Here is a 24,903-nt window from a genome sequence, read left to right as displayed (position 1 = left end):
CTATAGCAAAGATCCTAATTTACTCAGAAACTAGTCTTAAATTCCTCTTTGATATGATTTCAACTAATTATCCTAAAAGTTACTCTTCCCAATATGTGCATTGCTACCCTCTGGGCATCACATTTCTTGACTCTAGTTAAACACCAGTGCCAGACAGTAGTAGTATTGTAAATCTTCCCACTTTTCTCAGTTTTTACTCAGTCATTCCTTAATCAAATTAGTGAAATTAAAAAAATACTTTATTTGGCTATTAACATGTATCAAGAAATAAAGGTATCTTTTGATCACTTTACTACACTAGGGATCTAAACTCCAGGAATGTGGGCACAGATATACCAAGATAAGGCAACTAAAGTGGTGAGACATGGAAATAAAATATCAAGGCCCAAAGGGATAATGGTTAACTAGTACTATATCCATATAACGGAATATTACATAAACATAAAACTGACATTCAGGTAAGGATGCAGAGTAAACTGGTATGGCCTTTTCAAAAGCAACTGAATAGTACCTGTCAAAATTTTAAATACATATAACCCTTTCACCAATTCCACTTCTGGGAATCTAGTCAACAAACAAGCTGTGCAGCCGAAACATGGTCAAAGATGTGTACTGCAGAATTTATGAAACTGGCATCAATTTAACCATAGAAACTGGGAAATTATGGCCATCCATTCAATAGATACTTCCACAAAAGAAATGCACTGCCATAGATGGCCTTTCAATAATGCTAACTGAAAAACACTATACAGCATTAACTGTTAAAAGTCATATTCTTTAAAGGGGACTACAGATTTCAGATTTAACATTCTGAGAAATTTTTGACTTGAAAATGTTCAATGATTTCTTAAATAAAAAATGGATTGATAAATGCTCAATCTGTATATAACATCAAAATATGTGTATCTTAGTATCAACACAGAAAAAGGAAAAACTACACAAGTCTTTTCTATTACTGGAATAACAGTAATGTATCACTTTTTAAAAGGGGGAGGAGACACACAACATCTTGGTTCTAACACAAGAGTAATGAGGAATCACTACCAAGGGGGTAAGGGTAAACTCAGCCTACAGGCCAAACCACCACCCTCCCCCCCACCCAGCCCCTGGCTGTTTTTATACAGCACACAAGCTTAAGAGTGTTTTTTACATTTTCAGTGGTTGAAAAAAAAAAAATACATTGTGACAGGTGAAGATAATTTATAAGAATTACAGCATGCCTATTTGTTTAGAATTGTCTATGGATGCTTTCTCACTACAGTGGCAGAGATTGAGTAACCAAGACAGACCTATGGCCTGCAAAGCCCAAAACACTTACTGTTTCAGAATGAAGAAACGGGTTGCAAGAATTTGGCCCTACTCCTTTGGTTACTCAGTCCTAGTGCTTCCTGCCAAAACATAAGGAAAACAGCACCAAATTCAAATTTAGTACAATCAAACCATCATGTCTAAGCTAATTCTGACTGGTGTAAAGTCTTGAGTAGTCTACTCTTGAACATAAGCCAGAACACTCTGTAAACTTGCTAGATTATAAGGAAACTTGAGTTATTGGGATTTATTAATCTAGATCATGAGCTATTTCGAAGAGCCACGTGGTGAGTGAGAATGGATCAGGAATATGCAAGATGGAAATGTGCTAGTTATTCTCCATGGTAGGAACCTGAGGTTATCAATCTTTCATAATTTCTAAAACTCTTCTGTCCCATAGATAAAAATGATTAGCAGGGGAGAAATGTTAAAGCTCTTTAATGAGCACCATAAAATGTGCCTTTATGAGATGATGGGATTTAGTTGTTGCTCTGCTACAGTAAGGAAGGTCTAAATGTTCAGGCAATTACCACACAGCTCTACAAGCAATCATAAATAATTACATCAAGTCCACAGAGGCTCAGCTTGATCAGCAAGCCTACATTCATACACCTGAAATGCTACACCAGCTGGCACACATGAAATGAGATCAGCTGAAGGGTGGTAAAGATGAAACTGCAGGGAGAGAGGACCCAGGCTCTTTATATTGAGTTCTATACTTAACAGGAAAAATTTTAGTTCAACTCCCAGTGTTGCATCCAATGGGAACTTGCCGAATTTGTAACCTAAAGCTGTAGCAAAGCCAACTCATGGAACAAATCCTCCCAATTTCCAACCACAATGATAAAAATGGAAATTAATGCAGAGCGGGTAATAGTTAAGGAAACAAAGTATCACCAGTCTGGGTAGTGGAGTACAGATTTTTATTCTTAATATTTCTTTCAAGTTATTACATTCAACATGTTTTGCTTTTGTGATCATTAAGTCATTTAAAAAATAAACCCCTGATATAATTCCTTAAACTAAGCAGCATGCTAAACAGCTAAATGAAATGTAGTCCCAGCCCCAAAATACATTATTCCAATGAAATATTACATTTTTATTAAATAGACTGTTGAATTAGCTGCCCTATAATCATGGCATTTTTTTTTTTTTTGGCCTGCTTTTGCAGATAAGGCTGTAGTTTTAAACCATCTTTGATACTGCAACTAACAAAAAATGATGTGGCTAGAGTAAGTAGCCAAAAGATTCCTGAACCATCGAATACAAAAATAAAGCCAATTCCTATCATTCCCATGACAACCATTTAGCTAAAACTGTGTTTATAACGTTTTATAGAATACCAGGTTTCCCTCCCTACACTCTTCCTTCAATAGTGCTAAACCACAGCACCTATGGCTTTTATGTATTGATCTGTATTTTTAAATGCTTCTGAAATTTTGTATTAAAGTATGTTCTTAGTCTAGAGCAGGGTTTAAGTTCTACATATTTCAAATCTAAGATCTCATTAGGCAGCCTCTGAGAGGACCAAGAATAACTAGTGTGGAAGCAAATCACAACAAAGTAGACAACAAAATTTAAGAGTCACATAAAAACATAAAGCTCCTGTTATCAGCTCAGGATTTCAGAAAAGTTCCTGAATGCGCAGAGTTGATTTTCAAGCCACTTATCAATATATTCAGATTCTTTACCTCTCCCAGGGCTTTGCACATGCTGTTCCCCTGTCCGGAGGTGTGCATCTGGTTTGAATCTAGGGGAGCAGCCCCTCCCAAGTACTTACTTCCCATCTCCCTCAGAGATGCAACTGCTCTTTGTTCACAACCCCTCCCCATGAGATTAAAAGGTCCACAAGGGAAAGTCCCATGCCAGTCTCATTCACCTAATCATCCCCAACAAGCAGTACAGTGTTGGGCATATATCAAGCACTTTTATTTGATGAACTGTCCATAAGCTTAGGAGTTACAAAGTCAAAGGCTTACATAGGAACAGAACTACAAAAAGGAGCACATGGGCTGGCAGGGGGCTCTAAACAACTGGAGAGTCACTGGATTAGAGAAGAATAACCAGCTCTTCTTAGAATGGCTGCTACATAGCTCGTCCCAGCAGATGCCCTGCACAAAGGCAGGCTATGTCTGCAGTGCCAGATCTTTAAGATCACTGAAGTTACCAGATTCTAAATTTTCATGTGACTCTCCCGATTTTGTTAAATTTTGCCATTGAATTCATAATGTTTTAACCAACCACACTGTGTGGGCCAAGGAAAACAGGCCCCAAAGCCAGATGTAGCTGCCAGTTTTCAAACTCTACCTTGACCTCTCCCAGAGCCCCTTAAATCCTAAGAAATCTCTGTCAACACAATGGCTCCTGTTTCATCCCACTGGTTGAGAGAAGTATCATCAAAACAATGAAGACTCTTACCAAATTATAAAGGGAAAAAACCATGATGCTATGAAATTAGGAATTCACATATTTGAAATGAAAATAGTGCATTACTCCATTTCTATGGAGTTCTGTGACTCATAAACTCAGTAGACAGCAGAGTCCTATTTTACACAGTTTTGTAGAGCAATAGATTTAAATCTGGAATTTTATAACTTATAAATCACTATGTAATACTAGCTATCATCATAAGCAGTGCCACCTCCAATGAATAAAGCTGATCTCTATTCAACTGCTTGGGTGGTCACTCATTTTGGCGCCAGAAGGAGATTTAGTTTCCTTAGTTGCAAGGTAACCTCTAAACAGCCCAAGAATTGTTATAAATGACAACTTCTAAGTTTTTTAATTTACAATATTAGAGCTATGAACAATTTTATTCTGAATTAAACTAACATCTGTTTCCAAGCAATGAATTTATTTGGAAGGGTACCAGTTACCAGTCATCAAAAACTTTCGTATGTTGAAAATGTAATTTTAATAGATAATTCTTCATCTTACATAGGAGCACAATAAAATACATCACATTCTGAAGAAACTCCAGAAGTTACGAGAATAAGAGTAGGGAAAATTCAGATGGGCTACAATATCCATTACCTTAAACTGCAAGAGACAAAGGTTCCAACCCACAGGTTAATATTTACATACTTATGACTGGCTACATTTGTATCTTAAAAATAACAAGAACGAGGAATTGGATATGGAGGGGTGGGAAGGAGCAGTTCTGTGGGAAGAGGAACTCTGTCAATGCAGAAAAAACTGCTGAATATCAAATTAAAGAATAAGAGGAGCTCCTGTAGCAAATATTAGAGGGATGACAGTAAAAATCATTAACAAGATTTGATGCTCTCAAAGGAAGAAACCTTTCTGATGACACTTATGCAAGCTGACTGCTTGAGATTTGCTCATCAGGTCTATAAGGAAGACTTGTAACTGCCTCAGCAAACCCCAAATGATTATCAGATTGGTGTTTCCTAATAACACACAGCAGGGATCACATATGAGGTTCTGAGACAAGAACTAAGAGAAAGGTCATAACTCAAAATGCCAGACACAAATGTGGCACATGTGAAAGTCCTACACAAAGCCAATCACAACTGTTGGCTGTGACTCTCCTGCACAATTTTTAAACATCGTGGCAAGATACTGATGATTGCCTAACTAACCAGACAACACAAACACATTTATTTCAAATTTCTAGGAGGCAAAAAAAGGTCAGATACTGATGCTTTAGGCATGCTCAGGGCCAGCTTAATACTCCACTCAGTGATATCTTAACACAAACTTGCATCAATGAAAAGAAACCGGCAAAATCTACCTCTCACCATTCAATTTGTCAGGTGGTGAAGACCAAAACAATGTTCCATCAGTTTTAATTTTTAAATAAGATTGTCACATTGGGAAAATGAAATAAACACAGTAAAATAAACTGTACAAAGGCAAAGTAGAATAACAAAAAATATTTTACTAAAACATAAGATTTACAGAAGTTTCCAGACAAGCCATACAAAATGGTCACAAGCTTTTTCCTGAAAGGAGGATTCTACACTTGACAGCAAAGTCACAATGTTATTAGTGAGGGCTGTGATGTTTGTTTAATGTTCCCATTTTGGTTCAAACAATCAAGCTTGTCCATCTACGGCGTCTAAATAAAGTTAGACTTGGCTAGAGAGTATATTCTAAAGAACTGAGGTTAGCTGCTTTCAACCAATGCAATTAGATCACCATAAAAGAGGGAAAAGGAGCCCATTTAAAATTAAAATAAAACTACCTCCCCCCTCAAAAAAATAATAAAATAAAGAAAAACACCCACACCCCTGCAGCTAACCCTGACAACTACCTTCATTCACAGTGCTTTATACTTAAACCATGATGGGGGAAATGAATAAAAGCAGAGAAGGGCCACTGCTTTTAAACGTTTCACAACAATCCAGATGATACTTCTAGCCTCTGCTCATGCTTTACAACAGTGAATCAGGACAAGACAGATTTGCTAATGTGCATTTAATCACCAAAGGACTGAAGATGTCTGGGCTTTTTTTTTATTCTGTAATGTTTCTAAGACTGTGTCCATTAAATGCAAACAAAAAAGGAAGAAGTCTTGGCAGAACAGGAGAAGTGATGCACACTTGATGATCAGATCGATTTAAATATTATTCATGGCATATAGCCTAGTCCATGCTCTAGCTGCAGACAAAAACAAACAAGCAGTTATTACTTTACTTAGTTCAGTATGTTTCTTTCCAAACTCTATAAAAAGTAAACACTACTAAGTTAATTGTGGAAATAGCATGCTGTAATCTCTTAAATTCATACTATTTTCTATAATCTGGATTAGGGCAGAAAGACTGTAAACCTCACTACCAAAACACTACAATGGAATTTAGAAGTTCCATAAAATTAACAGGATGACAAGAGCTGTCTCCTTCATTTCTAGATATATAATGCTCACCCATTAATTTTGTTAAAATCTGTAGCAGGAAAAAGCTTACTCATTTCAAACTCCCTAGCTATAAACTGACGCACATTTTGATTTAATCAAACAAATTGCCAAAACAGCTCAAGAGTCTAATAAGTTTTCCACTACCCTTACATATTGCTAGATGAATGGCACTCAGGTATTTGTTTAAATCATGCATAGTTTATACAAGAGTCCAAGATCTCCCAATTAAAATAGGTTGTCTTTAAATTTGGGGGTCACATAGGCCATAAGATGGAGTTGAACACCTTTTGATAAGAGGTATTTATATACTATAAGGAGGATCAGATTTTTTCCTTTAGTATTTTTTCTTTTCTTGTTGAGACCCTAAAAGAAGTCTTTTAAAAAGTAGTACAAGTTTGTTTTTAAAAGTGTAGGTGGTGTGAAGGAGAATGGATATTAAATACCTGTTTCTATGGCTTGGGCTTCATTGGTCTTCCACTGCTCCGCTACATCATTTGCTAATGGATCATCTGGATTGGGAGCACTTAACAAAGCCTGGATCGATAGCAGAACTGTGCGGATCTGCAGTGCTGGGGACCACTTATCTATGAAGGCAACAGGCCCAGAATGATCAAGCATGAAAAAACAGCCCCAGAACTGCTGCATCTCCCTCCCACAGACTTCTGTGGTCTTTATATAAGGTAAGACTACAATATTCAGATTCTTAATATGGAATGCTTAAGAGAAAAAGGAGATCTTAATAGCATACATGACAATAAAGATAACACTTACCTTTCAAAATATCTAAACATATTCTTCCCAACTTGTCTACATTAGGATGATAAATTTTGGTCATGAAACGTACTTTAGGGGCTGCCATTGGGTATTCTTCTGGAAGGAATAGTTCAAGTTTAAAAGTCCCTCCCTCAAAGGGGGAATCCTGGGGGCCAGCAATGACCACATGAAAATAACGGGCGTTGCTCTCATCTGGTTCTGCTTTAATGCCGGGAACTGGTTCTGCCAGCAAACGCTGGGTTTCCTACAAGAGAAAAACATAACACATTTGTGGAACGAATGTCATTTTGGTAAACATCAAAATGAACCTTAGAAAACCTCCCTCTTGGAAATGGACATAAAAGAACCTCTCCAATCTCCCAATGTTTTTTTATTTAGCTTATAAAATGTAAAGTTCAAAGAAAATATTTAAATAATTACAATCAGCTTAATACAACTGCAAATACTGATGACATCATATACATTCTAGCTACAAGTGTCTACAAATATGTTGGTACTAAAATTAGGCTAATAAAGCTAATTTTAAACTCTAGGAAAATAAAGAAGATAACACTAGGATTACCATATAAGTAAGGCAACTTGCTCTGTTTAAACTCTACCAATAAAACAAGCTGTTTTAAAAGTAAAAGTAGTTTTTAAAGCTATTGAAATCTCCCTTCTGAAAAATATAATGAAACGAAGGAAAAACAAGTGCTTGGGCACCCAAACAATGCTACAGAAATATATACAGCCACCATGCTGATTAGTCTGTAAAACTGACAATGAACCTCAAAGGGACCCTTACTGGTCCCCAACAATCTTATCATTAGTTGTCTTTCCATCTTTCTCCCTCTCCTAAATAATTATAACATGCTTCTTCCTCTCTGTTGAAACCTCCAACATCTTCATCCACATCCTCTCTTTTGGCTGGTAACACTGCTCTGTATTTCATGAGAAAACAGAAACTGCCTTAAGTTCCCACTGAAGCACTTGTACACCAACCTGTCCATGTGCTCTGCCTTTTCTCCTGTTGCTATGGATGAAATGACTATCACTCTAGGCTACGGCCAACCTCTCCTCTAGATCTTATCTCCTTCTCTCCTACTCAAGGACACTGCTTTAGCATCTCTTTCCTCTCCTGAATCATCAGTTTCCCCCTCTTTATTGGATCTTTCCCCAAACTGTACAAACCTGCTGTAATTTCTTCCAGAAAGAGGAGAAAATGACCTTGACCTGACTCTCCCCCACCAGCTACTGCCCCATGACTTTGCTCCTCTGGGAAAGTTATCTATACTTGCTCGTATCCAATTTCTCTCCTCCTCTCCTATCTTAAGCACAACTCTCCAATCAGGCTCTAGCCACTAATCTGCTTGTTGAGGTCATTAATAATTCCCACACAGTAAATCAAATGCTTAACCTTCATCTTAATTAACTTAAATTCAACATCTCACCCAGCTGGTCTGCCCTCTCCTTGCAAGGCTTCATCCAGCTTCCTGCAGCCACTCTCCTGGCTCTCTTTCTACTAGTCTGGCAGCAACCTCCTTGCTGGTTCCTCCCTATCTCCACAATACTCCAATACTGAAGTGCGCCAGTTCGTCCTAGGTCATCTTCTCTGCCTACACACTTCCATAGTGATCTCATCTAGTCCAGTGAATTTACGTACTAAATATACTCCATACATGCTGAAGCCTCACAAATTCATGTGCTGCACAGATCTCTCCCCGGCTCATGCTTCTATCATAACTGTCTGCTTGACAGCTTCTCTTCAATGTCTAATAAGCACCCCAAATTTAGCATGACCTTCCCCATACTCAACCTACTCCTCCCCCAAAGCTTTCCTCAGTTAACCAGAAAATCCATCCTTCCAAGTGATCCACCTTTTCCTTCATATTCCACCCACCTAACCTGATCAACAAATTCTGTTGGTGTGAACTTGGAAATCTACTCATGACTGGACTGCTTTTCACGATTCCACTGTTACACCTCTGATTCAAGCCACCATCAACTCTCACCTGGCACACTGTAACAGCCAACTTAACTTGTTCTCCCTGCTTCTGACACCCCCCCACCCCAACAGGCTTTACATGATCCCTTCACTTCACCTACCTCTTACGCATCTTGAGCTATGTTTCCCCCACCCTGCCCCAACCCCACCTGCTTTGTTCCAGCCAGATTAGCTTCTTTGTAGTTCTTCAACCTGCCAGGCATTCTCCCCCTTCAGGAGCTTTGCGCTTGCTCCTCTTCCCCCAACTTTCTATATGGTTCACTCCTTCGGCTCCCAAGATCTTCATTCAAATGTGTTTTCTCAATTGATGCCCCCATAACTGAAACTGCAAACTCCACTCCATCCTATCCCATACCCTCTCCATCTACCCCATCCCCCCGCACTTAATCTCTGGGGCCTTTGAACATAGTACATCTCACTTATTTTGTTCAGAATGGAAGTAACAGAAGAGATTTGACTGCTTTATCTACTGGTATATCCTCAGCATTTGGAACAGTGACTGGCACCCTGGATATTCAATAAATACTTGAAATATGAATCTATTTGATGTTACAGAGAATGAGAAATAAATTATCAGAAATTTCACCTTTAACATTAAAGCAGTGTTACTCAAAGCAGGATGAGCACATTGCAAGAAGAAAACAAAAGGATCTACTCAGGTGTGGGAAGAAATGATCTAATTTCTATTTATAAATAATTTATTTTTAGCTAGAAAAATGTTAATATTCAATATACATAGTGACAATAGTACGTGTAATTTTATGTATTACATAGTATATATTAGTAATACATTTTCAACATTCTGAATAGGTATCTGTAGTTAAAACAGAACACTGCTGTATTTAAGCTTTTAGGTATGAAAAACAATGAATGAGAATATTGTATTTACACTGCCTTCACTTAAGAAAAATTATACATCTTACACCATTTCATTCTACAGCCTGCAGTGCATATACTAAAAAAAGATTTCTGTCAGCACAGCTACATACTGAAATAGTCCTAAGATGCAGACACAAAATCAAATCCTTCCCCAAAATATGTTAAACATATAGTCATTTGAAGTAATGCCTTTTAGTACTTAACTTCAATTTGAGACTAGGCTTTTTTGTTTTAACCATGACAATGCAAGGGCAAATGAGAAAGAAACTGAAATGCTATAAACTACTTTCAGCAAAATATTCTTTAGGTTCCAAGTAAAACATTTTTAGAGCAGTAAAAATCTTAAGAGGCAATAAAGAAGTCTCCCATCTTGGGAAGTCCTCCAACAGGTACCTAGAACAAAAGAGACTGGTCTTCATTTTTAGGGGAAAAAAAATAGAGAAAATTAGGATGAACAGTAGGCATAAAGGAAGGAGAAAAGAAGTGGATGGTAAAATTCCTTGAATTTTGACTCCTCACCTCCATCCTCCTGATTTGCCCCAGGTCTTCACATTTTTAGAAAGCCATAAAGAGGGAGACTAGGGGAAAAAAGAAAGCTGGGGTCCAAGAGCCCCAGAACACCACTCCTGGTTACACAACATAGTAGCAGCTCTATTCAAAGCTATAAAAGCTGACAGAAAGACCTCTAAGATCACATCCCAAAATAGCTTCAAAATCACTCAGTACACATTGTCAGAGACAGATAGGACATTCATTTCCTCATCTTCAGTTCACCCTCAAAATTAGACAGTCTTTCTAAAGAATGTACACATGAAACATATCATGCGGCCTGATCAAGTAAAAGATTTAATCAGAACACATTCTAGAATAAGCTCAAGTGTGGAAAACTTTTTGAAATAGTTTTTATACGCTCTCAAGTTTTAATGGATTTTGAGACAATGAATAGATGCATAATTATTTGACTACACAGCACTGATTTCCAAAACAAACCCACAGCATAAATAACGGGAGGAAAAAGAATAAAATCCAAACCAAATGGAGCAACTCTCACTACAGACATTGTTGTCAATTTTTTTCCGTAAAAGGGCAAAAACTTGGGTAGGAAATAAAATCCTTCTTGGTACTACTCACACGTGGTTAACTGTGAAACACGTTTTAGTTTCCATTATTCTTTGGTAGAAAGACAGTGAAGTACAGTGTGATTTCTTCAAGTCTACAAGGAATTGATTCAAATTACAACTGCACTGCTTAACTATATTTGTGAGAAAGTAATTTACATTGCTCTGAGCCTCAGCTTCCTCATATACATAGTTAACATTACCTCTCCTGCAGAGTTGCTGTGAAAAATCAAACAAGATAACATTGTAAAAGGACAAGTGAGATCACACATTAAGTCCATAGAAATATATATCCAACTCAAAAAGGATGTAAGGTAAGAGCAAGGCACAGTCACAAATCTCAAGATTTATTAAATAACAGTGTTTGTTTTAAAAGAAAACGGAAAAACCTTTAGCTGCATTTTGTGATCCTATTTGCTTAAAAGCAATCCTGACACTGAATCCCAGATAGAACTGAGTTTAAGCCATGCAGAATAGGAAGTACGGTAGACTATATTTAGGAAATTAATTACTAAAAAGTAGAAAAGGAAGTATATAAAAATAGGATGTGAATTTAAGTGGCAACAAGATTAGGTCTCAAGGAAACTATCTCATCTTACAGAATGCATACAGCAGTTCATGCTACAAATACTTTTAAAAGGAATCAAATAACATATCAAATTGATCTGATCATCAATAGAGCTACTGGGACTCGAAGAGCAAATCCCAGAATTACATCCCAGTAAACTACAGTACTTGACATTCCATCAACTAAATTCTATTAAATAGGATTCTTCCCATTTTTAGGTTCAATAATAACTTGTGTGCACTACGAAACAATCTAAGGTCTTACACATTTTAAGGCAATGAATTAATGAATTATGTACACTAAAATTTTTAGATAATAAACAGTATTCTTAGAAAAAGAATGGCAATTTGCATGTAAGAAACTTGGCCCAGTTATTAACCAACTATGTATATACCCCTAAACCATTATATCTACAGCAATTAGGTTTCCCCCATTTAAAATATTCTCTGAAACACAAAATGGCAATTGTGGATCTTCCAGCTTATCTCACTTAAGATCTGAATATACTCCATAACTATCAATTTCATTATCACAAAAATAAGTCATAAAATCGAGGGATGCCTCAAAGATGCCTACATTCTGTCTACTCCAACTTCCATCATTATATCTTTAAATGATTCTAAAACATTAACAGGAGTTCCTTTTGGATTACTAATACAAGCCAATTCTTCATCATATATACAATTGTAAACTATGTGAGGGCATCCACAAGACCTTGATATATAATAAGTAGGCATTTAAAAATGTTACCAATGATGTTTGAGTGTAATGCACCTAACATTTTATCCATGAACCCTGCGATTTTTACATGATTTTGCATATATAACACAATGAATTTTAGGAACTTATACAGTAGAACTGACTCTATGTATTGTAGCAGGCATTAGGAACAGAATCAAAGTTGTGCTCCATTTCTTCATTATACTGCTTCCTTACAAATCATAAGGCCAGCTAGAGGTACACTATGATAAAAAGGTCAGTGAATGCTTTTCTTTAAAGCAGTGCTATATTTCAGCAGAAATATAATGTAACCCATGTGTGTAATTATAAATTTTCTGGTAGCCACATTAAAAAGTAGAAAGAAACAGGTAAAATTTTAATATTTTATTTAAGCCAATATATGCAAAATAGCATTTCAAGAGGTAATTGACATAAAATTATTAATGATATATTTTACAATCTTTTTTCATACTTACTCTTCAAAATTCAGTGTGTAATTTATACTCACGGCACATATCAACTTGAACTAGCCTTTTTTTTTTCATTTATATATTTTTATTTGGAAATGTTTCTATCAGTACAGTGAAACTAAATTTGAGAGACACTGGATGTCATTAGTTTGGATATCATTAGTTTATTATAAAAGAGAGACGTGGAAATTATTTACATGATGAAAAGATTTCAGAACTTCAGTGGAAAGGGCAGCTTCACGTGATGCCATTTTGATAGTGACATTTCAGTCTATGTATTTTCCAAGAATGTCACCATCTCTAAATAAGAAATAATCCTTGTCATCTAGAACTACTTTGGTGCCTCCATATTCTGCAAGAAGTACTTTATCTTCAACTTTCACACTAACTGGTTGAATCTCTCCACCCTTTCCTTTAGAGCCCAATCCAACAGCTACTACTGTTGCCTGCAATACTTTTCCTTGAGATTTTTCTGGAAGCATAATGCCTCCTTTGGTTACAGTTTCGGCTGCACTCCTTTCAACTAATACACAGTCAAAGAGAGGGAGAAACTTTCTAAATGCCTGTCCTGCCATGACTCTGGTCCCTGCAGATCATACTCTCCCCTTCCCGCCGCTGCCCCAAGGAGAAACCCGCAGTCCAGCCCTCCGGACACGTGTGAACTAGCCATTTTTCAACTGCTCAATCTCCACAAGGTCTAGTTGCTACCATACAGGACAGTGAAACACAAATCTTGGTGTATAATGATTTTACTTACAAGTCATTAAGAATAATTGAAATTAATAATTTTATAATTTAAAGAATAATTTTACGAGTAAAATTTGGTGGAGAAACTTTAAAGCATCATTATTTTCCCATCAAAAAATTCTATAAAAAAGTAATGTCAGAGCATCTGAATCTCTAATAACAGGAGTGTAAGTGTTACTTTTTGTTACAGTCACAATGATTTGTTGCAATTTCAAAAAAACATTTCATGCACAAAAATTAATTTAAATAAGGAATGATTAAATAATAAGGGCTAATCAGTGAGGAGTCATTTTTTTATGGTCCACACTACCCTCTAGTGGATGTAAAATATCATCTATTTACACATTCTTCCTTTGCAAATGAAAAAACTGACACTCATAAAAAGTTAATTATTTTACCCAAATTCAGTTGTTTTAAATTGCTTATCCTAAAATCAGATGAGAATAATGATTCTTAAGCACACCTTCCTCCTCCTTTTTCTCCCTCTACTCCCACATACTTAAATCTCATTTCCTGGTGGTAGATTCAGAGAAGGAAAAATGGAGGTAACTGTTTCAAAGGCTCTGGATACCAAGGACTAAATCTTAGATTTTAGACCAAGGTATCACTTTGTTGAAAAGATTTATTTCCAGTTGGACTGATAAAGTAACATAAACATACTCTTGTATTTCACTTGGAGTAATACCCAAGAGATAGTGTGGGATGAATACGATTAAAATCTCTCTGTTCTAATTTTTTTCCCAATCCAAGACTAGATCAATACTTCTGTTAAGTTCAAATGGAGACTTGAGAGCCAAAGAGAGACTCTGCAAAGGCTAAGTATATCTGACCAACTTATCTCTCAGGTCCTAATTAGTCTGGAAGCATCTTCCCTGTACTTCCAGGTTTCTATCCATTAATTACTACCACTCCTGTTACAATAGCACAGTAACTGTTGGTTTACTTGTTGAATCCTAAACTATCTGAAGATGAGAACTTAGGCTAGCAAATGACAGTGCTAAGTACTAAATAAATGCTTGATCCATGAATAAATGCACGCAGGCTCAGGTCTCACAAAGAGCTGATGAGAAGGATTACTATACTTGCTGTGGGGGTTGGTTGGTAATTTCCACCCCAGGAATGGCACTTAAGATTATTCCAATCACTCAGAATGGACAACAATCTGTAAATTCTACTAACAAACTGTGCATCCAAAAAGAAAAACTGTTAGGCTGAATTCCTTGATTTCCTTGTCTACTACTAATCAATTCTTTTGCCTCACTAAACACATCAGGTTATACTATAGTCTGTTTCTTTTCCTCCCCTCACCAGTAGTCTGTAAATCCCACGAGGGCAGCAACTTTAGGCAATTATCAAGCAATGATCCTAGATATGAAGCAAATCAATAAAATCTCAAGAATGAAAACAAACTAGGCCCAATACTGATTTAATTGCTCTAAATGTATTATTAATTCATTTAATCTTCAGACCCATTTTACAAATGAGGAAAATAAGGAACTAGCAATGATCAAAAGCTAGCAAATGTCAGAGCCAAATTTGAAATCCAGGTTATTGGGCTCTACCCAGTGTAGCTTCGGAGTCTGTTTTCTTAATCTCAGTGGTATACAGAAAGACAATTAACAATATGAACAGTAAATGTCAGGTGTTTGGCAGGACAATAAACCACACAGAAGTTAAGGGGGGGCTCCATAATCATCAAGAAGTACTTCATAAGAGAGGTAAATTAAGCCATAATGTCACTTTTTTTCTCTCTCTTGGGACTGTCAACTGAAGAAGTATAGTCTTAAAATAAATGAAATAGAAAAAAATCTACTTTATTTGATCAAAAAATAGACTAGGAATAGACTTACCATATGACCCAGAAATCCCGCTCCTGGGCATATATCCAGAAGGAACCCTACTTCAGGATGACACCTGCACCCGAATGTTCATAGCAGCACTATTTACAATAGCCAAGACATAGAAACAACCCCGATGTCCATGGACAGATGACTGGATAAAGAAGATGTGGCATATATACACAATGGAATACTACTCAGCCATAAAAAAATAATAAAATAATGCCATTTGCAGCAACACAGATGCTCTTGGAGAATGTCATTCTAAGTGAAGTAAGCCAGAAAGAGAAAGAAAAATACCATATGAGATCGCTCATATGTGGAATCTAAAAAAACAAACAAACAAAGCATAAACACGAAAAACAGAAACAGACTCATAGACATGGAATACAAACTTGTGGTTGCCAAGGGGGCGGAGCGTGGGAAGGGATAGACGGGATTTCAAAATTGTAGAATAGATAAACAAGATTATACTGTATAGCACAGGGAAATATACACAAGCTCTTATGGTAGCTCACAGAGAAAAAAAGTGACAATGAATATATGTATGTTCATGTATAACTGAAAAATTGTGCTCTACACTGGAATTTGACACAACATTGTAAAATGATTATAAATCAATAAAAAAAGGTAAAAAAAAAAGGATATATACCCTTTTGAGCTGGAACCATCTATTATATGGTGAACAAACCATTATGCTCTAAAACACTCTTGTGATTTTGAAACATGAATTTACTAACAAATGTTTATTAATTCCTTATTTTGTACATGGTATTACGGCATCAACTAACTCTAAATAAAACAGACCCTCTTGCACCACCTCCCACCCTAAATTTATTTCACTGTGAGTATAAAGTATACATAAAAGTCAGTTTCTGAAAGATGCATTTAGAATGTCAGGGTCTGAGAGAAGGTTACAGGTGGGAGTTAGGGAAACTATATGAATAACAGGACCAGACTGAGGGCATATTATTTCTTGTTTATTTATAAAGACATCTTGAAAGTTTTATGGAAAGATATAAACTTTACAAGGCCATCTTTTTGTCTCTGTTTTTCTTTGAGAGATTTCTAAATACTGGCATCACAGTTAAAGACAGTTTCAATTACTCCTTCATGTAACATTCATGAAATTCTTGGTGGTAAAAATTTCCTTTGAATATCCAGCACTGTAATTAGTAGATTCATGGAAGCTATGTTTCTCCATTTCTCTCGATTTCTTATTTGATGGATGCCATAACACTTCATAGCCCAAACTTTAGCACCACCCCAAAAAACAAAAATAAGCCTTTAGTGATTTGATAATGTAATGTCTTCCTAATGAATTCTGTGTCTTAGGAATGATGTCACAGAACTCTGAAGAGAGGACCTAGTAACTTAGTAACACTTCATTACTGAGACTGCTGTTGTGCCATGGTACTTAAGGCACTGTTAATAAAACCCATCAAAAAGCGTTAAAAAAAAAAAAAGTCGCATATTTAAGATTCTGAGAGGGAGTATGTAACTTAGCAGGTAGGGGAGAAAAGGTCTTTTGAACTCATCCTGAATGGAAACAGGGAAAATAATTTTAAAATTTTTAAATTTTTCTGTATGGTGAACACTAAAATTATGAGTGATGCATTAGCAAAAACCAGGGAACTTATACTTCTTTAAAAATTCAGCTTCTAAATTAGAAATGATCTAGATTGTGGGTTTGTTTCTTTGTTTCTTTCTCAAAATTTTAACTGGGTATTTGAAGTTGATAATTCATTTTAAGGCACTTATGTGTAAGTTCAGCCACTTGTCTATAAATTTGCCTACTATTAAACAGCAGTAAAAATTCCCCACTTGTTCATATCTTCCTTAGTGCAACGTTCAGGTTGAGAGTTTAAGCAGAACGTGAAAATTTGAAGGAACTGTTGTAGAAAATAGAAAAACTTATCTATGGTCACACAGAAGCATACAGCAAAATGAGGTTCATAATGGACATTAGTCATTCCTTTTGGTCACTCAACAGCTAAAACACCCTGGTTTGGGAATCACACTTACCAACTTTTATGGATCCCCACCTTCCTCAACAGAAACTTTAGCCTTATTTCCTAACTCTCTTACAGCTTATGCATGTGAAACCTAGGCTCTGTCAAAACCTGTGCATCAGAAACTAAGATCTGAAAAAAGGATTATTCTGGAGAGAGCAGCAGTAGTTACAGCTAGACAGCAATGGAAAGGAAGTTGTAGTCCAGCCTCCTGGACTTGGCATCAGCAACCACTCTGCAGAGTGTGTGTGTTACATATAATGCCTGCAGTGAAGTCTCTGTGAAGCAATTCTGAGCCCTGTTTCTGCCTGCCTCGTTCACTGGTGCTTCTGAAAATTGTGAGGTATCTCATAACTCAATAAATATCATTTCAGCTTAAAAGAGCCAAGGTTGGCTTCTGTTCCTTGCTAAAAATAAAGTCTAAACTAAATAGAAAAGAAAGTGAAGGAAAGGTTAAGTGTTAATAGACTAAGAGAGGAAATGAAGAGGTTAAGAAGTTCTCTCTTTGGGATTAAATGGGGTCAAAGGAGGAGAGCACTGAAACCAGCTCATCTCCTAATCAAAGAATTTCTACCTAGTTTAAGAGCCTTTAAAAAGGGAGCTAATTTCACATTAGAAAGCTAACCTCAACTAGACAGCCTCATGTACCTACTAGGGAAAAAACCTGGAGGTAGGAATCTGAATTTAATTCCAATTCTAATTGTACCAATTTGTTATACAATCATACAAACTCATTCACCTCTCCTGCCTTCTAAAATTTAGCCCCTTAAACATTTCAAAAGTTCTCTCTAGCACTAAACTTGGCTAAATATGTTATTGCTGTAATAGGTTAAACCTTACTGCTATATGCTTCCTTCTACTGCAAGGTCCCTTTTTGTTATACTCTTTAACCTTGTAATTACTGTTCAGTACTCAATATTTCATCTTCCCTGTTGAGGAAAGGGATATTATAAACATATTGTATTCTCAGCATCTATGACAATGCTTAATAACTAAATAAAAAAGAATTTTTTTGCTTATGGTACCTGCTTTTTCCCCATTTTCTCACCTGCTTATTAAAGAAAAATACATATGAAATCAACTTAAAATTAGCCATATTCCTAATAACCAAAATCTGGTTAATATTCTAGTACGTTTATATTTGTTCTGATAAAAACAGAAGTCCTTAAAAACAGCTTAATATGTTTACATTTTTTTCATTTATTATGTCACTGCACCTGGTTGCTTTATAAATTAATATTCTTTGCAAACCACATGGCCTACTAGCTAGTGACTATACTTCTACAACTACCATAGATTATTTACTCAATCCTTTCCTTAATTACTAGTTACTTTAGGTTTCAAATGTGGTAATCACAGCAAAATTTAAGTGCCAAATGCCTGAGGAATCCACTAATAGGAAAGACCTCTGCTAATATTTATAGACAAGACAGAAGAAGAGCAGTGAAATTTCAGTGAGTCAAAGAAAAACAAGCTATAGTTGCTCCAGATCTGCATTCTCAATCCAACTGTGTCACTGACATGATTCTGTCCAAAATCCAAACCACTAGAAAGGAAAAATTATTTTTTTTTCCTACACTTTGCACACAACTCTGAGATAAATTAGGAAACAACCAGCTATTAGGATTTCTACTTCCCACCAAATAAGTATTCTTTAACAAGTCTGCCAAACTGCACAACTCCAAGAAGGCCATTCACATTATAGCATGCATGAAGTTATGCAGTGCAAAATTCTAAATATTTTGGATTAAAAAATAAAACTTGTTTAGCATCTATAAAGATAAAGCTTAGTATTGTCTAACACACTGAAAATTGACTATATATATGATAATTCTAATAAAATAAAAATATTATTTACCCCAAACATTCCATTTCTCCACCCACTGTTGATAAATGGGCATTCATTCTGGTTTAAAAATCTGTGCCCACTTCAGAAGGTTGTATTTAATATTATCTATTTTGGTGAACTAATATGAAATGATGAACATAGCTTTTCCACACTTTAAAGATATCCATTTTTTTTAGACTTATAGTGAAGAAGTATTTTTGCAAAATCAGAAAACAACAATAAGCGATATTAAATAATGCTCAGAATTACATTAGGCTCTGTTCCCTGCACTCCAACCCTCCCAATCACTCTAGAGCTAGATTAGTATATTAAGCAGATAAAAAAGCAGAGAGGTCAAGTGAGGATGTCCAAGCTAGTATTTGGCAGAGTGAGAATCAAGCCCAGAGGACCTGGCTCCAGATTCTGTGCACACATAAACCACATACGCAAAATCCTTTTGCTCTTGAGAATTAGGAAGTAGATATATGCCATTTAAGCCATAAAACATTATTTTGCCCACAAAGCAGCATTTCTACCATTGTCAAAATCAACTGTCAGTTAAGAGCTAAGCAGCTGACTAAATGCTACTGATTATCGTTGGAAAGTAGGGGGTGCACATTCTGTAGAACACCATTTCTTTCTTACACGTTGGTTAAGGGGATTGGCTGCACACGGCAGAAGCATGCAGAAAAAAGGACTTTTTAAAATTCTAAATCCAATTTTCACAAACTATTTCGTACTTCTGCTTGGCCTTGGCCTTGATACCTTCCATACAGGTTGTACACTTATGTTTTGAGCTTATTTAGGGCAGGAACTGGGTCTTAATTTAGGGAAACATGCTATTTATTCACCTGAGTCCTTGCGATTTGAGGGAAGGATCAGGCATTCAAGATCAGGCATTCAAGAATTTGAGCAGTGGAAAAATGCACAAGGAGAAAAATGAGAAGAAAGGAAAAACACCAAGAGGCAACAAGGTGGGTTATATCCTTTGCTGCCAAACTCCTAACTCTTCAATAAAAATCACTAAACTTGCAAAATTCTTGCAACTAACAGATTCTTGAGTCGGTTAACAGCTCGTACAGTCCCAGAACCACACAGACAAAGGTAAACCTCTGACCTTGAACTACTAGATAAATGGCCAAACTTCGGGCAGGACATTAGACTTTCACAGGCTAATGAATTGGAGAGCTAGATAAATGTAGTTAGAACTCCAAGGTACAGGGATTTACAATTGGATTAATCCTTAAAACTGAGGTGGATGTTCAAATGTGTTGTTTCATTTAATTTTCAGAAATGTGCACAGAAACCTATCAAGTGAACACTGGACTAACAGCTCACTCTAGAGTCAAGGGCTCTTTTCACATTTCAGTCAGAGCATGGAATCCTCAGCATCCAGCAAGTGCTTCATATGTCTGCACTCATGTTAGGTGAATGACAAAGAGTTTATAACTAAATGGCATATCAGGGCTAAAAAGAGAAAATACGTCTCTTAATTTGCTCGGACACTATATGAAGAAGTGTCCTTGGAGCTGATGCAGAGTCACCAAGGACAGGAAGAATTTGTTGCCTTAGTTATTTTCTCTCTCCAATCCCACTTTCTTCTCTAATGTCCCCGCTTGAAAGCATGCAGTTCTGTCTTTCCTGAGATTTGAGGGTTGGCTGAATAAAGTGGGGAAAGATTTAAATGATTTGGAACAAAGGTATTTCTCTATACAATATAACGATTACTTTAAAAAACAAAACAAAATAAAACCCTGACAGTCAACCTAGTGGATGAAAGCGAGGGAGGGTCCTTCCCCTAAACTTAATCAAAACAAAAACATACACTTTTTAAAAATCTGTATTAATCCCAAAATTTGCAGGACTGAAGTCAAGACAAGTACTGCCACATCTCAATGGTTTCACGCACTTCCCTATCACGGGCTAGACCAGAAGGTTAGGCAGCTTTCTATCTTGAAAACTTCTACACTGGAAATTCAGATTTGTACCACATGTAAAGTAAATGTCTCTCACTTATCCTTCTATAATTTGGGACTCTGGAGGTAGGACTCTACAAACCACATTTCTGCTCTGCCAGGGGCTCCCTGTTAAATTCGGCAGATGGGGTGGGGGTGCTAAAACTGCAAGAAGGCACTTGCCTCTTTTGGGCTTCCGGTCCACCTGAGGTGCCTGTAAGCATCACCCAACAATCCTGCAGCACATTCATCCAGCTTAATCACCACCACCACCACCCCTCCCCTACCCAACCAGAGGGATAGACCCTCTTCAGAGGTCTGGAACCCAGTTCGGGCTCCTTCTCCCAAGTTTCTAAATTTAAGTAACTTTAACCTTTTTTTCTTTTTTTCCCCAGACTTAGAAGAGGTAGCTTCTTCCTATAGCTGCTACTTCACAATACCTTTCTCTTTTCACCCTTCAGTCACCAAAGTAACAATTTTTCCGTACATGACAGCTCCCACGTGTTCACAGAATTGCCAGAGTAAGGATTAGCCCAACCAGCTGCATACCGCCTATTACCACCCTACCCCTTTTGCCCTCCACTTAGCAAAGGATACAAAGGACAGCTAGGAAGCAGAAGGGCAGTTGTGCCAGTTAAAGAAATGCCAACTCTAGAGAGTACTCACACAGGCACCTCGGTCCCCAGATGCACCTCAGAACCCTTCCACTTGACACAGGCAGAAGCCACAATGCCCATTATCCAGTAACTAGAAAATAATCAAATTCATGATTCAAAGGTAGTTTACTGATATCAATGTGAGTTTCACGGAAGTCAAGATCAACACTATACCTACCAAGATCTACCCTTCCTCACCTTTCAAAGTAGAGGACCTCAGTTAGATGCATTTTAGAGAACAATCTGATAACATGCTCAAAGTATGCCACACCCAAGTGTGAATGACCCAAACAGAATTTCACAATCTTGGGAGAATTCTGAGACTCCCAACCACTATGCAATCAACTTCTCCCCAACCAAACTTCTTCAATACCCTCATAAAAAGATTTAGGGTACAGTCATTTTGCACACAACTCAGTTGTACTTTGAGGTAACAATTTCACGTATTTAGGAGTAAAGTGAATCTAAAGAAAAGGTAAGTTGCACAAATCAAGATTAAGGAGAGGGAAAAAAGAAAAAGATTAAGGAAAGGGATCTTCCTGCCAGAAGATATAAATAACCTTTTTCAATCTTTCTCACTACCATTAGAAAGCTTTTTCTCTAATTCAAAAAGATACATGCACCCCAATGTCCATAGCAGCACTATTTACAAGAGCCAAGATATGGAAGCAACCTAAATGTCCATCAACAGATAAATGGATAAAGATGTGATGTGTATATATAGATATATACAATGGAATACTACTCAGCCATAAAAAAGAATGAAATAATGCCATTTACAGCAACATGGATGGACCCGAAGATTGTCATATCAAGTGAAATAAGCCAGAAAAAGAAAAAAAAATGTATATCACTTATATGTGGAATCTAAAAAAATTAGACAAATAAACTTATTTACAAAGAGAAACAGACTCACACAGAAAATAAAATTGTAGTCACTGGGGGCAAAGAGGGGATTAGTGGAGGGATAAATTGGGAGTTTGCGATCTGCAGATACTAGCTACTATATATAAAATAAATAAACAGCAAGGTCCTACTGTATAGCACATGGAACTATGTTCAATACCCTGTAATAGCCTATAATGGAAAAGAATATGAAAAGGAATATATACGTGTGTGTGTGTATAAATAAATCACTATGCTGCAGATTAGAAATTAACACAAAGTTGTAAACTGACTATGCTTCAATACAAAAAGAAAAAAAAAGAGGGGCAATAAACCTGTTTATGACCTGCTAGGAAAGAAAGAGTAAATATATATGAAAAATATAAAGCTTTTTCAGTAGAGATGTGATAACAATAAGACTCTTGACATTGAGCAAAATGAACAGTTTTTCTATTCACAATCACATTTTTTCAAGACACCTGTCTTCCAATAGAAGTTGTATGATTAACCCTATAATATAAATGAGAGAGAATAAATAGCATGATAATATAAAACACCTACAATTTTATAATTATGAAACAAATCTTTGGACTTGGACTGCAACATTTGTTTGGGGCCTAAAAAATACAATCTTCTGCTTTAAAAAAGGAAAAAAAAAAAGAATGTTAGTGTGTTTCTATACCACCTCTCTCCTCCTGCTCCAGGCCATATATTTGCTTTCATTTTACTAAAATCAAATATTTGAATTAAATCATTCTGACTACACATGCCAGCTAATGGCAAATGAAGTGGCTGATACATACCATGCAGAAAGAATTATCTTGAGTATTTTTTTTAGTCTGCCATAAACAATACACAAACTGTCTACAATCAGTATAAAGAACACTGCAGACATTCTACATACTAATATTCTTAATGTTTAAAATATTAACACACATTGGCCATAATTTACAAACATAAATACATAACCATAACTGGCCTGATGACCCAACTCAAGAAATGAAGTAGCACTTTGGAACAAAGAAGTGTATGTGTCTACTCTTAAAATATTAAATTGCTGTAAACTGATTACTCATAAGCGGAAACATACAATAGTTTTACTTTCTTTCTTCATTGATAATAGATCTAAATAAATATCTGCATATTTTTAAATCCACGCCTGAGGGGCACAGGGAGTGAAAGCCTGCTCGGTGACTAGGACTGGGTTCTTGGCTGTCAGAGTCCCACTGCTTACTAACACAAGAAAACCTGCTAATGCAATCCCCACAACAAAGGGAGACGACACTGGAGTTCTCCAATGCCTTTGTTTATGGCCCTGTTATGACTAATCCATTATTATCAATTAAGCAGTAGAAAACAAAAGGCTAGTGTGTACGTGTGGGAACCATAAGGGCAAAGGTCTACAGGCTTTTTAAAAGTATACATGGCAATCAAAACTCTGAGCCAGGGAGTGTCAAATATTTTATTTTTCTGATGGTTACAAAGAGCAAATTACATACATATATCTAAACATCACTTTGAACACTTTAAATATATACAATTTTTATTTGTCAAATTTTTTTCCAATTTCACTGTAATTAAAGATTCAGTTAACAATAGAACCAACAGTTGTTTCCTAGAGTGCCTTTACAAGATTCCAGAAAATAAAGCAAGTGACTTAAATTTTACCCCTGATTTTCTTTCATGGCACCTGTAGAAAATAGTATTTCTAGTTCCTGAACCACAATATACTTGATATGTGGGATATAAACAAGATAACTACAGTCAAGATTCTCCCAGAGGAGCAAAAAAACCAAACCCAACCAACACAGAGTGCTGGGCAGTCACATTTCATATGAGGGATGTTCTCCTGAAACATGGCATAATTCAGAAGTCGGAAAATACATCATTTTGAATGGTAAACAGTATCAGTATCAGAGGTTGTATAGGAGAGGGGAGACAAGGAAAGAGATGCTGATGAATTAAGATGAAAAGATGAGGTTGTGAAAAAGCCTTGCATGTCAAGTCAAGGAATGTGAACTCCATCCTATACAGTAAAGAGTAAAATGATCACATTGGGTGTTTTTAGAAAAATGTGGCAATGTGGAAAACGAAGAGAAAAAGAGAAAGAGAACATGTAAGTGAAGATAGAAAGATGAGTTCTCGGATTATTGCAAAAAAGTCCAGGGGAAGATAAGAGACCACATACAAAAACAACTGCGAGGAGGGGAGACAGGAGTGCGTTAGGAGAAGCAGAGGCATTTTTGAGGTTCAATCAATCGGCTTAATAACAATTGAACATG

The 24,903-nt window shown here is 36.4% G+C and overlaps 2 protein-coding genes across 3 annotated transcripts in view; both read right to left on the bottom strand.

Moving 5' to 3' along the window:
* Nucleotides 1-2,217: 2,217 nt before the first annotated feature.
* UBE2N (ubiquitin conjugating enzyme E2 N) overlaps nt 2,218-24,903 on the bottom strand; it is a 32,630-nt gene continuing 9,944 nt past the window's right edge. The window contains exons 1-4 of one of the 2 annotated variants that reach the window (XM_006195836.3): nt 10,344-10,455; nt 6,959-7,205; nt 6,631-6,771; nt 2,218-5,931 (exon numbers count right to left, since the gene is read on the bottom strand). In XM_006195836.3, coding sequence (XP_006195898.2) covers nt 5,891-5,931; nt 6,631-6,771; nt 6,959-7,205; nt 10,344-10,349 — 435 coding nt within the window. In that variant the 5' untranslated portion in view covers nt 10,350-10,455 and the 3' untranslated portion in view covers nt 2,218-5,890. Of the gene's footprint in view, nt 5,932-6,630; nt 6,772-6,958; nt 7,206-10,343; nt 10,456-24,903 lie in introns of those variants that run through there. The other variant, XM_032493634.1, reaches the window with a different exon arrangement.
* On the bottom strand, nt 12,763-15,019 carry LOC102505696 (10 kDa heat shock protein, mitochondrial-like). The gene is made up of 2 exons (XM_032493635.1): nt 15,010-15,019; nt 12,763-13,305 (listed from the first exon to the last, which is right to left on the bottom strand). Exon 2 carries the CDS (start codon nt 13,273-13,275, stop codon nt 12,967-12,969), a length of 309 nt encoding a protein of 102 aa, XP_032349526.1. The 5' UTR covers nt 13,276-13,305; nt 15,010-15,019; the 3' UTR covers nt 12,763-12,966.

The sequence above is a fragment of the Camelus ferus genome, chromosome 12, assembly GCF_009834535.1.
Source record: "Camelus ferus isolate YT-003-E chromosome 12, BCGSAC_Cfer_1.0, whole genome shotgun sequence".
NCBI lineage: Eukaryota > Metazoa > Chordata > Mammalia > Artiodactyla > Camelidae > Camelus > Camelus ferus.
The sequence above is the reverse complement of the archived record's forward strand: the minus strand, read 5'-3'. Positions and strand labels throughout refer to the sequence as shown.